This window comes from Macrobrachium rosenbergii, chromosome 52, assembly GCF_040412425.1.
Source record: "Macrobrachium rosenbergii isolate ZJJX-2024 chromosome 52, ASM4041242v1, whole genome shotgun sequence".
Lineage (NCBI taxonomy): Eukaryota > Metazoa > Arthropoda > Malacostraca > Decapoda > Palaemonidae > Macrobrachium > Macrobrachium rosenbergii.
The window spans coordinates 3,094,462-3,109,461 of record NC_089792.1 but is presented as its reverse complement, the minus strand read 5'-3'; the positions used below and the strand labels follow the sequence as shown (position 1 = coordinate 3,109,461).

At 37.8% G+C, this 15,000-nt stretch overlaps 1 protein-coding gene across 1 annotated transcript in view; it reads left to right on the top strand.

Moving 5' to 3' along the window:
- The window catches only part of LOC136833997 (glypican-5-like), a 794,851-nt gene that overhangs the window by 376,532 nt on the left and 403,319 nt on the right, over positions 1 to 15,000 (top strand). Inside the window, exon 3 of the mRNA XM_067096284.1 lies at positions 7,802 to 8,496. Within this exon, the coding sequence (XP_066952385.1) occupies positions 7,802 to 8,496 (695 nt within the window). The remainder of the gene's footprint in view (positions 1 to 7,801; positions 8,497 to 15,000) is intronic.

Genomic DNA, 15,000 nt, shown 5'->3' with positions numbered 1-15,000 from the left:
GAGAAGAGGAGACCCAACAATATCGGACCATTTTATTGTAGGGGCAGGGTGGGGGCGGGGGAGTAAGAAAATGGGAATAACGGAGGAACTAGGAGAGAATGGCGCAGAAAGTTGATATAAAGACTGCGTGGGAGAGGCAATAATGTTCCCGAGAATGCATATGTATATATGTATGTGTATGTAAGCGACTTGGAAATTCAATCTTTGTGCTGAGGATGCATCTTTCAAGTGTAGTTAATTACGGTTATTTTATATACTGTAGTTGCTTGTTTTAAAGTATATATATATATATATGTGTGTGCACGTATATATATACAGTACATATATAAATAATATATATACATATACTGTATATGTATATTATTTATATATTTAATATTTGTATATATATATATATATATATATATATATATGTATGTATATATGTGTGTAAGTATATGTATATATTTATATCCATATGCGTGTGGAATAAATCCTGTTGTAAGGCAACAGAAACAAACAAACAAGTGTCTCTCGTGATGTTTTTTTAATGTGGAAATGAGCAGTGTTTATGGCTGAAGGGAGATTCGACATTATCCTAAAAAATCCGTAGCTATTATCATAATACCCGGTTAATAATGTAATTACTCTAGTCAGCGTTTAATCAGGGTGTATAAATAAACGGGCAGGGAGAGAGAGAGAGAGAGTTGGTAGGGCCTCGAAGATCAATTGTTTTATTAACTATTTTTTTCATTATTTTTATTTCCTATTTTTTTATTTTTGTGAAACATGGAAGAGGAGAGAGAGAGAGAGAGAGAGAGAGAGAGAGAGAGAGAGAGAGAGAGAGAGAGAGAGAAATTGTCAAGTAACTACAATCACCATTTTCAATTTTACCAATAGCCAAGAGAGAGAGAGTTGGTAGGCCTCGAAGATCAGTTGTTTTTATTAGTTATTTTTCATTATTTTTTGTTTTCTATTTTTTTTTATTTTTGTGAAACATGAGAGAGAGAGAGAGAGAGAGAGAGAGAGAGATTTTCATAATTTTCAATTTTACCAATTACCATAGGTTCTTTAACTTAATAGTGATTTAAGTCATTGTTTTCGTTGAATCTCTCTCTCTCTCTCTCTCTCTCTCTCTCTCTCTCTCTCTCTCTCTCTCTCTCTCTCTCAATTAACTTCACTTTCAGTTATTGCAAAACTTTATGGTTGTGGTGGCAAAAGCTAATAAAGAAATCCCTCTCTCCCTCTCTCTCTCTCTCTCTCTCTCTCTCTCTCTCTCTCTCTCTCTCTCTCTCTCTCTCTCTCTCTCTGTTATCTTCATTCCTAGTCATTAAATGACTTCATGTTTGTGACCAAAGCTGATAGGGAAAAAATCTTCCCTCTACTCTCTCTCTCTCTCTCTCTCTCTCTCTCTCTCTCTCTCTCTCTCTCTCTCTCTCTCTCTCTCTCTCTCTCTCTCTCTCTCTCTCTCAATTATCTTCACTTCTAGCTACTAAATGACTTCATGTTCGTGGCCAAAGTTAATAGGGAAAAATCTTCCCTCTACTCCCCAACCTCTCTCTCTCTCTCTCTCTCTCTCTCTCTCTCTCTCTCTCTCTCTCTCTCTCCTCTTCAGTTCTAGTTATTAAATGACTTCGTGTTTGTGGCCAAAGCTAATAGGGGAAAAAAATATTCCCCTTACTCCCCAACTCTCTCTCTCTCTCTCTCTCTCTCTCTCTCTCTCTCTCTCTCTCTCTCTCTCTCTCTCTCTCTCTGCGTGTGCGTGTGCGTGACAGCCAATCAAGTGAATGTAAATTCGAGTCGTACTGATGGAAACGACGACTTCTTCTCTCGTTAATGGTCGCTCATAATCTTTTTTATGCGAGAAGAGTCGAGGAGATAAACGACCTGTTAATGGTAATGTTATGATGGAAATTCAATTAAGCGAATGGCGGCGACTATCGGTTGAGGAGATTTGCTACTGACTTTAATTTATATGCTTTTTTTTCTCTCTCTCTCTCTCTCAAGGCGCGAGATGCGTTGATGAAGTCAGCGGGAGTTTGAACGTCAGATGAATTGAGTTGTTGGGGGTTGATTGATTAATGGCGCTGACGGAACGTTTCTGGAGATAAGTTCCTTAAGGAACGTTCCCGATGGGTCGTTTTTGAAGGAATGTTTCGTGAGGAACGTTTCCGATGGGACGTTTTTGAACGAATATTTCGCAAGAGACGCTTTTGAACGAGTGTTTCTCAAGGAACGCTTCTGACGGACCTTTTTTGAACGAATGTTCTTCTTACCTTGAAAAATAGTGGAGATAAGTTACAGTCACTTTGAAGAGTGGCTGTCTAGGTCTACGGGGATATGTACACAGACAAAAAGATGACTTAAGAACAATCTTAAACGAATTATCTACATATTAAATGTAATGATTGGCTAGGAGACACATAATTGCAATCGGCATTTGAAAAATTACCTTGCATGTCAGATGGACTTCTAAATAAAAAAAAAAAATCTTGCAGCTTGCATGAACTGGACGACAAATCCTAATTATTTTTTAGAAGAAAAACCAATAAAAAAATTCGCCGAAGTTTCTTCGGAGCAATCGAGTTTTCTGTGCAGCCGCTACAGCGTATAAACAAGGCCACCGAAAATAGATCTATCTATCGGCGGTCTCGGTATAATGCTTTATGAGCTGCGGCCCATGAAACTTTAACCACGGCCCGGTGGTGGCCTGGCCTATATCGTTGCCGGACGCACGATTATGGCTAACTTTAACCTTAAATAAAATAGAAAACACTGAGGCTAGAGGGCTGCAATTTGGTGTGTTTGATGACTAGATGGTGGATGATCAACATACCAATTTGCAGCCCTCTAGCCTCAGGAGTTTTTAAGATGTGAGGGCGGACAGAAAAAGTGCAAACAGAAAAAAGTGTGGACAGAAAAAATTGCGGAGAGAATAAAGAACTGACGGACAGACAAAGCCGGCGCAACAGTTTTCTTTTACAGAAAAGTAAAAAGAAAAAATCTTGCAGCTTGCCTGAATGGGACGACATTAAATCCAGATTATTTTGAGGAGCAAAAATAAGAAATATTCACGATCGCATTCTTATCTTCGGCCGTGAGTATAACTCGCCGAGTTCCTGGAGGTAAAGCAGGATTTGTTTTAAAACCCCAAGTGATTTTGGGGGGATTTTCTGAAACAAGTGTGGAGCAGAGGGAAGGGAAAATAGATTTATATCGGAAGCTCAAATCGCATTATCTTCGCCGCCGCTTCATAGACAGAAACCATAATGTGTAAAAGGAATTGGGGGTTCTCTCTCTCTCTCTCTCTCTCTCTCTCTCTCTCTCTCTCTCTCTCTCTCTCTCTCTCTCTCTCCAAATAAATAAATGAATATATATGTGTGTGTACATGTATATATGTACAGTATGTTTATTTATACTTGTATGTATATAAATAGACACAATAATATATATGTATATATATGCGTGTGTGAAGGTGTGTATAAATACATGTATAGATATGCATGTTTATATACATATATTTATAAATATGTATATAATATATATATATATACATATATATATACATATATATATGTATTTATTTATATATAGTATATATATATATATATATATATATAATATATATACATGTATATATATTCACAGTAATCCATTTCCCACTTGGGAAGTTTTGGGCCAATGAAGTACGAACTTCCAATTTCCCAGCAAGTCTTTGGGGTCAGTCTGCCATTCCACGCCCATTTTCTTGGCCCCAGCAGACGCCGGTCCCTATTTACATCTGGGTGGACTGGTGGGCGGCTTGCAGGCCTAGCCGTCATCCATGGGTCTAGCAAAGGAGCCTTTTGTAATGAGTTAGGGGTAAAATGAACAAGTACTAAAAATATTTTGACACGTCTTATACTCAAATGGTAACTCTGTATCAGTAAATCAGAGAAATAAAAAAGAATTGAAAAAACATTTTTCTTTTGAGGAAAACCACCATCCTCATTGTTTTGACGAATCAGACTCATAAAACATCATTCGTTCAAGACAACTTGAGAACTGGCATAACACTTCAGTATCATCGTTGCCCGTGTTCCTGGCACAAAAGGGATGTATAAGGCTTGTAAGAACTCTCTCTCTCTCTCTCTCTCTCTCTCTCTCTCTCTCTCTCTCTCTCTCTCTCTCTCTCTCTCTCTCTCTCTCCATTGTTCTGAAACAAAGAGGGACACCTATCACCTTTGCTACTACAGGTATGTATGTATGTATATATATATATATATATTTTTTTTTTTATATATATATATATGTACATGTAATATACATACATACATGTATATATACACATACACATTTCTATTTATAGCCTTGACAAAATTCACATGGAACACTGCACGCGGAGAACAAGGAATATCTCGCAGTGTTGAGACATTCACTGGATCTCACTGTTTGCATATTTAGTGCTTGTGGCTTGTTTATGTCATATTCATGCTTGCGGACGAGGCGGCACAAATCCTAGAATTCCAAGACTGGAATTTCTACGGCCGTTTATTTTTGTTTACCTTTCCTGGTTGGCTGCTACTGATGGATTTCTTGGAAGTTGCCTGTTTTTTTTTCTTTTTTTGTTAATGTTCCTGCTACGTATCTCTCTCTATCTCTCTCTCTCTCTCTCTCTCTCTCTCTCTCTCTCTCTCTAGACACGGAGTAAGCTCCGTTCAGAAGTTTTAAATTATGAAAGGATCTATAGCAGTTTTTTTTTTTTTTATTTGGAATCGCTTAACATTCAGGAGAAACGTCTTGTTGTTTTATGCATTATATGTATATATATATATATATATATATATATATATATATATATATATATATATATATATATATATATATATATATATATATATATATATATATATAAAGGTATTCATTGTCTTTTCGCGCAGTCATCCGGCAGGTGCAGATATGGAAGAATTCTGCAGGCGTTTAGTGTGACACAAAGGAAGGCGTCTTATCATTCATCTCAAAGGAAAAATAAACACGCCCATGACTGGTATCTCTCTCTCTCTCTCTCTCTCTCTCTCTCTCTCTCTCTCTCTCTGAAGCCAATATGACTAAGAATCGATGTAATATTGGTGTCATCTCTCGGTCCGAGAAAAGTCATTAAGGGTCTAAATTATTCATGGAGATTCTTTTTTCGAGATTTTGTTTAATCATTCTCTTTGATCTTTCTCGGTAATAGCTCTCTCTCTCTCTCTCTCTCTCTCTCTCTCTCTCTCTCTCTCTCTCTCTCTCTCTCTCTCTCCTACCTGTGAGTTTGTGCAACTAAGTTCATCAGTCTTTCTCTATCAACTTTCGTTTGGATGTACATCGTTCAATCATACACCTATGTTTGTATTTATCACTCTCTCTCTCTCTCTCTCTCTCTCTCTCTCTCTCTCTCTCTCTCTCTCTCTCTCTCTCTCTCTCTCTCTTTGCCTGTCTCCTACCTGTGAGATTATATAACTGATTTTGTCAGCCTTGTTTTATCAACTCTAGTTTGAATGCAGATCTATGAATCGTAAACCTATGTCTGTATTTATCACCTCCCTCCTTCTCCTCTACCTGTGAGTTTATCAACTTTCCCGTAGATGTACTTCTATCAATCATCCACCTATGTCTGTATTTATCACCTCTTTCTCCGTGCTCATACGTAGATGTACATCTATCAATCATCCACCTATGTCTGTGTTTATCACATCTTTCTCCGTGCTCATACGTAGATGTACATCTATCAATCATCCACCTATGTCTGTGTTTATCACCTCTTTCCCCTTGCTCACGTAAGGAGGAACTCATTTGCATAATGTCCCGCTGCTCTGCAAGGAACTCCTGGCATTCTTCAGAGACAGAAGACGTATTAGGGATGTTAATGTATCCGAATTACGTCTCGACAGTCTGTTATGATAATTGATTCCAGCGGTTAATATATATATATATATATATATATATATATATATATATATATATATATATATATATATATATATATATATATATATATATTATATATATATATATATATATATATATATATATTAAAAGTTATTTCGTTTCATGGTTTCAGGGTTTTTTTGGGGATGGCTGCTTGAAGTCTCTCTCTCTCTCTCTCTCTCTCTCTCTCTCTGTATATGTATACACATATACATACGTATATATATATATATATATATATGTATACATACATATACATATATATATATATATATATATATATATATATATATATATATATATATATATATATATATATATATATATATATATATATATATATATATATATATATATATATATATATATATATATATATATATATATATATATATATATATATATATATAATGAGTTGGCTACCAGTGTTACCCGTCAGGCTGTCCTATTTCAATCGACAAACCACTAGGCACACAAATCCCTAGGAGGAGAGAGAGAGAGAGAGAAAAGAGAGAGAGAGAGAGAGAGAGAGAGTATAAATGGTGAAAAATACACGTTCAAAAACATATTTAACACAACGCTATCGTTCTAAGCTAGCAGATTTTTACTACTTAGCAGGAATCCTGAACTTCGGATCTTTCATAATCTGGTTGACATACACAAGTCCCTGCTTGTGTGTGTCCGTGTCACCATTTGCAAGAGAAGATTTGTGGTTTCAGACGCGTGAATTATTTGTTAGTCCCCATGTAATCACCCACTGAACATTTCAGTGAAGAGTCGGAAATATGGTGATAAAGGTATGGAAAAGCATTATCTTAAGAGTTTTAAAATTTTCGAAAATCGGAAATGTGGTGATTGTGATAAAAAAAACAGTATCTTAGGAGTTTTGAAATATACGAAAGTATTGCTTTTTTAGTTTTTTGTAAAAGAAAACTATTGTGCCGGCTTTCTGCCCGTTCGCTCCTTTTTTGTCCGCCCTCAGATCTTAAAAACTACTAAGGTTAGAGGGCTGCAAATTGGTATGTTGATCATCCACCCTCCCATGATCAAACATACCAAATTGCAGCCCTCTAGCCTCAGTAGTTTTTATTTTATTTAAAGGTAAATTTAGCCATAATCGTGCTTATGGGAACGATATAGTCCAGGCCACCACAGGGCCGTTGTTAAAGTTCATTGGCCGCGGCTCATACAGCATTATACCGAGACCACCGAAAGATAGATCAGTTTTCGGTGGCCTTGATTATACACTATACAGAAAACTCGATTGAACTGAAGAAACTTCGGCGCAATTTTTGCTTGTTTTTGTAAGAAAACAAAATCTTTGTTCATTGTCTTCTTACTGATTGTCTAGATTGTCAGAATTTTATGTTCGCAAATTATTTAAGAGACGATTTTGATAAGGTTACTGTCATGCAATGAATCTTGATTTTTTTTTTTATCATATACCAACAGCATCGGTATTGCTGCCCCATATTTGTTATTGTATTTAGTTGTTAAGTAGAACAACCTTATTCCCATTTCAAAAAGCTCGTCCTAACTTTTGTTGTTGTCATCGTTAAATTATGCCTTATTATTTTGGTCTTTTATAAGTTAATACACTCATGTAGAGTTTCGTTTTAAAAAGTGTAATGATGATTTTCCTCTCACTCTTAACCCCGCCCCCTTTTAAGTTTTCATTGAAAGTTATAATTTCACTTTGCTTTTTCTTAATAGGAATTGTAAATGTTGACTCGTGTTGACCTGGGAAAAGCATTAACTAGAAAATTTGAAAGTTATTAATGAGTAAGAATTTTTTTTTATTTTTTTTTTTTTCTATTCATATCTAAAAATCTTTGCACTGGTGTTGCGATTGTAACTTGGTTTCTTCTCTTTCCAGGTGTGGTAGAAGAGGCGTTGACCAACAGCGAGCATCGGGCGATAAAAGAATTCCAGAACACGTACCCAAGACTTGCCCCCGCTGCCAAGCAGGTCTTACACAACCTGTACTCCGGCCTGAGGGCCGGCCTCACGGACTTCGAGGACGAGAGGGCGCTGGAAAGGCCTCTCGAGTCCTTCTGGGACAACCTCTTCCCCCCAGTGTACCACAGCGCCCTCCACGCGCGCATGCCCCCCTTTTCCAAGGCCTACACCGAATGCCTCAGGGGACGCCCAGAGGATCGTCCAGCCCTGGGGCATCATACCCACCCTCGTAGGCGAAACCCTCCTCCGTGGGCTCCAGTCTGCCGCCTGCTGCTCCACGCTTTGGACGTTGGAGCCGACGTCGTCAACACCGCCAGGAATCTGCCCGTGCCCCAGGAATGCGGGGAAGCAGCCGCCCGGCTGCATTATTGCGGAGCCTGCCATGGCGCCCTGGCCCCGCCCTGCTTAGGCCTTTGCCTGAACGTCGCCAGGGGGTGCCTCGCTCCCTTAGCCGAGGTCGACGGGGCTTGGTCTGACCTAGCTGGAGCTGTGGGCCGGGTGCACGAGTCGCTAGAAGCCATGGGGCTCTCGCGCCTCCTCCACCAACTTCCCGAGAAACTCTCCGAGGCCGTGATGGTCGCCCTCGAGAGAGGACCCAAGCTGCAGAAAAAGGTAAGTCGAAGTGGGTTGTAATAGCTCTCTCTCTCTCTCTCTCTCTCTCTCTCTCTCTCTCTCTCTCTCTCTCTGTAAGCATACTTTGCATGCTGGTGTTTGTCACTCGGCTTGTTTCAGTCCTAGAGTCTTCAGATGGAATGAATGGTTGACTGGAGCAGTTGATCGCTGTAGTTGATTGAAGCAGTTGATTGCCGTAGTTGACTGGAGCAGTTGATTGCAGAAATTGACTGGAGCAGTTGATTGCAGCAGTTGATTGGAGCAGTTGATTGCTGTAGTTGACTGGAGCAGTTGGTTGCAGCAGTTGACTGGAGCAGTTGGTTGCAGCAGTTGACTGGAGCAGTTGATTGCAGCAGTTGGCTGGAACAGTTGACTGCAGCAGTTGACTGGATGTTGGTACTGGGCCAGTAAATATTGTGGGTATTGGTAGGGACACCTGGGAAGTAAATACGATTGCTTCAGTACAGAAAACAGTCAATTTTGCTTTCATACCAAGGCCAAGAGAGACAAGGTCTACCCAAGTGGAGTCGCCTCCCACCTGTGGTAACTACGTAGGCGATGACGTATCTTAGAGGTACCTGCTCATTAAGGCAATTCGCCTGCTGACGCAATAAGGAAGTAGACAAAGCTCCGGCTACGTGGGGGATTTGGGGGGAAGTGAGCAGACCTTCTCTTTCTCTTGGCCTTATTGCATATTAGACGTTCTATTGACTTATTGTTGATGTTGCCTGATGAGAAGAATCTGAACTTAAGAGAATGTGATTTCTAATATTCGTAGTCTACTTTGCTAAAAAAATAAAATCTGATTCTAGTGATTTTATTTTTAATTAAAAGTCTCGTGGAAAACGTTATGCTAATTAAATCTTATTCTAGTGATTTTATTATTTTTAAATAAAAGTTTTGTGGAAATATATTCTCATTGTTAGTGAGTCATTTTTAGATAAGTCTTGTGAAAAAGTTATATGCTAATAAATTCTCATTGCTAGTGATTTTATTTTTAAATGAAAGTCTTATGGAAAAATTAATAATAGTAAAAGTTGATATTTTCTTTTCTGTCTCCAGCCACGTGATTGGCTATTGTCAATAACAGCACACATATAAATTACTCAAAGGCATTTGCTGATTGTTCAGAGTACTTCCAGTATGGCAGACTTTTTTTTTTCAAGCCTTTTGAATTTTCCTTTCATTTTGTTGAAGCTTCGAGTTTTAATAAATCTTTCATTTCCTCTTTGATAGATCTTTCATTTCCTCTTTGATAAATCTTTCATTTCCTCTTTAATATATATTTCATTTCCTCTTTCATCTTCTGACAGTGTTTTTTTTTTTTCTTATTAAAAGCAGTAAATCTTTTTTTACCCGTAGTAGATTAGCTGATTAGGTGTGTTGTTATTCTCGTATTCTTTTTTTTTTTGTAAATGCTCTTAAGAATTGATAAGGTTGTCTCTCTCTCTCTCTCTCTCTCTCTCTCTCTCTCTCTCTCTCTCTCTCTCTTCACATCTGATCAGTTTAAATTCAACTCTCTCTCTCTCTCTCTCTCTCTCTCTCTCTCTCTCTCTCTCTCTCTCTCTCTCTCTCACATCTGATCAGTTTAAATTCAACTCTCTCTCTCTCTCTCTCTCTCTCTCTCTCTCTCTCTCTCTCTCTCTCTCTCTCTCTCTCTCTCTCTCATCCTTATCATTAACTTTTTTTGTTCTGTGTCGCCTTCAAATCTCTTGTTATTCCTTCGGCATTTTTCATCTCTTAAATCGCATTTATACATTTGACACCAGGCGGAAATAGATGAACCTTTTAACATTTAAACATTTCTCTCTCTCTCTCTCTCTCTCTCTCTCTCTCTCTCTCTCTCTCTCTCTCTCTCTCTCTCTCTCTCTCCGGACACTCACGGTTTTTGAAGCGTCGACTTTAAACCCGGGAGTCATAATATCCCAGACTAGCTGTATATAAATGTTGCATAGGTTACCTTTGAAGGAGAGAGAGAGAGCGTATTATTATGATCTCTGTGCCATCAATTCGCTTTCAAGCTTGTTTATTTTTTATGAATGACCCGTTTTTTTTTTTAATGAAAGACCCGTGTTTTTTATGAAAGACCCGTATTTTTATGAAAGACCCGTTTTTTTATGAAAGACCCGTATAGTTTATGAAAGACCCGTATTTTTTATGAAAGACCCTATTTTACAAAAGACTTTTCTTATGAAAGATCCAATTTTTCATGAAAGACCCTCTTCTACGAAAGACTTTTTCATGAAATACCCCCTCTTTTTTTTTTTTTTTTTTTCTTACAAAATGAAAGACCTCTCTTTATGAAAGACCCCGACCTGGCTTGGCAGTCAGCTGCTTTCGAGCGCTATTGGCTTCCTCCATGCGACCGTCTTTGAATTATTTCTCGCTGTCATCCGCGGAGACTTCGACCGGTGTTCGGCTTTAAATTGACCGCTCGAGGAAGTCGATCACTTGTTGTTGATTGTGTTTTTGTTTTCGTGATGTTATTGTTCTTGTGATGTTTTTGTATTTTGTTTTTGAGATGATTTTGTTTTGTGATGTTTTTGTATTTTGTTTTTGTATTTTGTTTTCGTGATGTTTTTGTTTTTGTGATGTTTTTGTATTTTGTTTTCGTGATGTTTTTGTTTTTGTGATGTGTTGTTTTCGTCATTTTGTTTTTGTGATGTTTTTGTATTTTGTTTTCGTGATGTTTTTGTTTTTGTGATGATTTTGTATTTTGTTTTCGTGATGTTTTTGTTTTTGTGATGTTTTGTTTTCATGATTTTGTTTTTGTGATGTCTTGCTTTTGTGATATTTTTGTTTTTTTGTTTTCGTGATGTTTTTGTTTTTGTGATGTTTTGTTTTCGTGATTTTGTTATTGCAATGTTTGGTTTTTGTTGTTGTTTCCGTGGTGTTTTTGTTTTGTGATGTTTTGATTTTGTGATATTTTGTTTTTGTGATTTTGTTTCGTGAAGTTTTTGTTTTTGTAATTTTTCTTGTTTCGTGATGTTTTGTTATTGTGATGTTTTCGTTTCGTGATTTTTTTTTGTTTGTTTTTGTAATATCTTTATTTTCGTGATGTTTTGAGTTTGTGACATTTTGTTTCATCGATGTTTACGTTGCGAGATGCTTTTGTTCCGCGATGTTTTTTATTTTATGATGTTTTGGTACCGTGAACCTCGTTCCTCATAAAGTCTCAAAGGCGATGTGTGACGTATCGATTGCTTGAATACATGGACTTGTTGTCGCGTAGTTTTTAGTTTTGTGTAAAAGAAAACTATTGTGCCGGCTTTGTCTGTCCGTCTGCACTTTTTCTGTCCGCTGTCCGCACTTCTTTCTGTCTGCACTTTTTCTCTCAGCACTTTTTCTGTCCGCCCTCAAATCTTAAAACCTACTGAGGCTAGAGGGCTGCAAATTGGGATGTTGATCATCCACCCTCCAATCATCAAACATACCAAATTGCAGCCCTCTAGCCCTCAGCAGTTTTTATCTTATTTAAGGTAAAGTTGGCCGTAATCGTGCTTCTGGCAACGATGTAGGATAAGCCACCACCGGGCCGTGTTCAAAGTTTCACGGGCCGCGGCTCATACAGCATTATACCTAGACCACCGAAAGATAGATCCATTTTCGGTGGCCTTGATTATATGCTGTAGCGGCTGTACAGAAAACTCGATTGCGCCGAAGAAACGTCATTGAATATTTTTTCATAGCAAACAGATTTCGCGTCGCGTAAAAATATCATTGGAAATAATTCACTGTCAATAAATATATTCAGTATTTTGACGCGAATAAAGAATTACGATTTGGAATAACGAAGAGTCAGTTTTAGATGCTTCGTTTCTTTGAAGTTTATCTAATATTTATTGCATATTTTTGCTTTTGAATTTATAGTGAAGGCAAGTATTATTATTTATTATCTGTGATAAGTAGTTCTTGTATTTATTTTCTCTTATATAATAATACTAAGTTTACAGATATGATTATATATTTTTTTTATAATTCAAAGCAGACTCTTAATCTCAAGACACCAGATCTGTGAATTCAAGTTTCTCTCTCTCTCTCTCTCTCTCTCTCTCTCTCTCTCTCTCTCTCTAGAGAAGAGATGAAATATAAAAAAATGAACGATCTTAACAGGAAATATTTAAAAAATACGAATAAAAATGTTCGTATTTCTCTCTCTCTCTCTCTCTCTCTCTCTCTCTCTCTCTCTCTCTCTCTCCATCTCTCTCTCTCTCGCTTCTGGGTTAGTAGTTCCAGAGTGTTTAATGGCTTATAAAACGGGCATAATTAAGTTGAGAAGCGAGCCTGCACCTGCAGTGAGCAGTCCCACCCTTTCAAGTCAAAAAGAATACGTAACTAATCCAGATGCGCTCTAGAATATTTCTGCTATCCCCTGGGGGCTTCAGTAAAAGAGAGAGAGAGAGAGAGAGAGAATGTGAAATTGACAATTATTTTAAATCGTATTTTTAGGTCATCTCTATTAGGTTGTTAATTTTTTTATGTATCGTTTTTATGAGAGAGAGAGAGAGAGAGAGAGAGAGAGAGAGAGAGAGAGAGAGATATGAAATTACTCATATTTTTTAAATCTTATTTGTTAGACTGTTCATTTTTTATATTTCCCATCTCTGAGAGAGAGAGAGAGAGAGAGAGAGAGAGACGTAAGAAATGATTGCAGGACGAACTGAAGATATGGCACCACGAAACACGATTGAATATACAGTCTCTCTCTCTCTCTCTCTCTCTCTCTCTCTCTCTCTCTCTCTCTCTCTCTCTCTCTCTCTCTCTCTCTCTCTTGGCCCAGTACCTCGCCTGGACAATGTGCCAATCAGGGAAGAGATGGTGAGAGATCTCTCTGAAGGAGGAGGACGGACTCGTGGAATTGCCTCTGATGGTCGAATGGATCGGATAAGTAACCTGGCTGGCTGGATGGAGACCACGTTGAGCACTGGACTGCTGCTGAGAGAGAGAGAGAAAGAGCGAGAAGAGGAAAGAGATTTAGGTAGAGAGCGAGAGATAATGGGACAGAAAGAAGAGAAGAGAGATTAAGGTAGACAGAGAGTTTAAGGTAGAAAGAGAGATAGAGAGAGAAGAGAAGAGAAGAGAAGAGAGGTTGAGAGAGAGAGAGAGAGAGAGAAGGGAAGAAGAGAGAGAGAATAGGGGAGAGAGATTGGAGTAGAAAGAGAGAGAGAGAGAGATTCAGGTAGAAAGAGAGAGAGAGAGAGATAAGGGGAGAGACTGAGAGAGAGAGAGAGAGAAGGGGAAATAGAGAGAGAGAGAGAGAGAGAGAGAGAAGGGGAAAAAAGAGAGAGAGAGAGAGAGAGATCATCTCAAGTTCAAATTTCGAGGGGCTGTCTATTTCCACCTCATTTCGATTGTGGGTCTGGGATTTTTACCATAAAATAAAAAATATTACAGATTCCTAATTCTATCGGATTTAAAGCCAGAGAGAGAGAGATATCTAGAGAGATTTGCAGATTTTTTACTTTTGATGTATTTATACGAACTGTGTTGTCTGGGAAAAACTATTGAACTGTTGCATGCCTGAGCTAGCTCCGAATAGCGTAATTCCTTTCTCTCTTCTCCATATTTCATTTAGTGACTATTACCCTAAAATTTTTTCCTATTATTAGCCTTACATCCACCTTTCTTTCCATGTGGGTAGAATGTAGTAGTGATAACTAGTTTTACCAACGGCCTGAAACTATTAGAATGGAGAATGATTTCTTTGGATCAGAATGATTTTAATTCTAATTTTTCACTCAAAATTTTGAGAAGTCCAGCCATTTTCTCTGAACCAGAATTATTTTAATTCTAAATTTTCACTCAAAATTTTTGTTTTAATTCTAATTTTTCACTCAAAATTTTTATTTTAATTCTAATTTTTCACTCAAAATTTTGATAAGTCTCTGGATCAGGTGATTTTAATTCAGATTTTTCACTCAAAATTTTTATTTTAATTCTATTTTTTCACCCAAAATATTGATTTTAATTCTACTTTTTTCACTCAAAATATTGATAAGTCCAGCCATATGTGCGAAGGCTTTTGGAATACCTGGTGGCCCCATTTGGCCATCATTTAAATCGAAGCACGGCAAAAGGTTATGCAGATATAATGATAATAATCTGACCAAAACGAAGTAATACGAGCATAGAAGGGTCCCTAAAACTCGCCTTGTATCTGTATTGGTTATCGCGGATGAACCTAAGGTTATCAGAGGTCATCTGAGGTCATCAAGGCACCTGCTATACGGGTCCTCCACGCTGTCCCATAAGGCGAGGTGATTTGAAAACCAACGGATTAAAGAAATCTTCAAGGTTTTTGCGGAATGTACCCTGTCGCGTGATGAGAATATATGACCTGGATTATGATGTCATTTGCACCATTGTGGCAAAGTTAGATTCAGAGTTTGTCGTTTTAGCGCAATATCTTTTAAAAAAATGCCTCTATGCTTTTGAATGGAATATAATATCCAGGCCAAATGCCAAGAGCTGGGACCTATGTGGTCACTCAGCGCTGAAACGGAA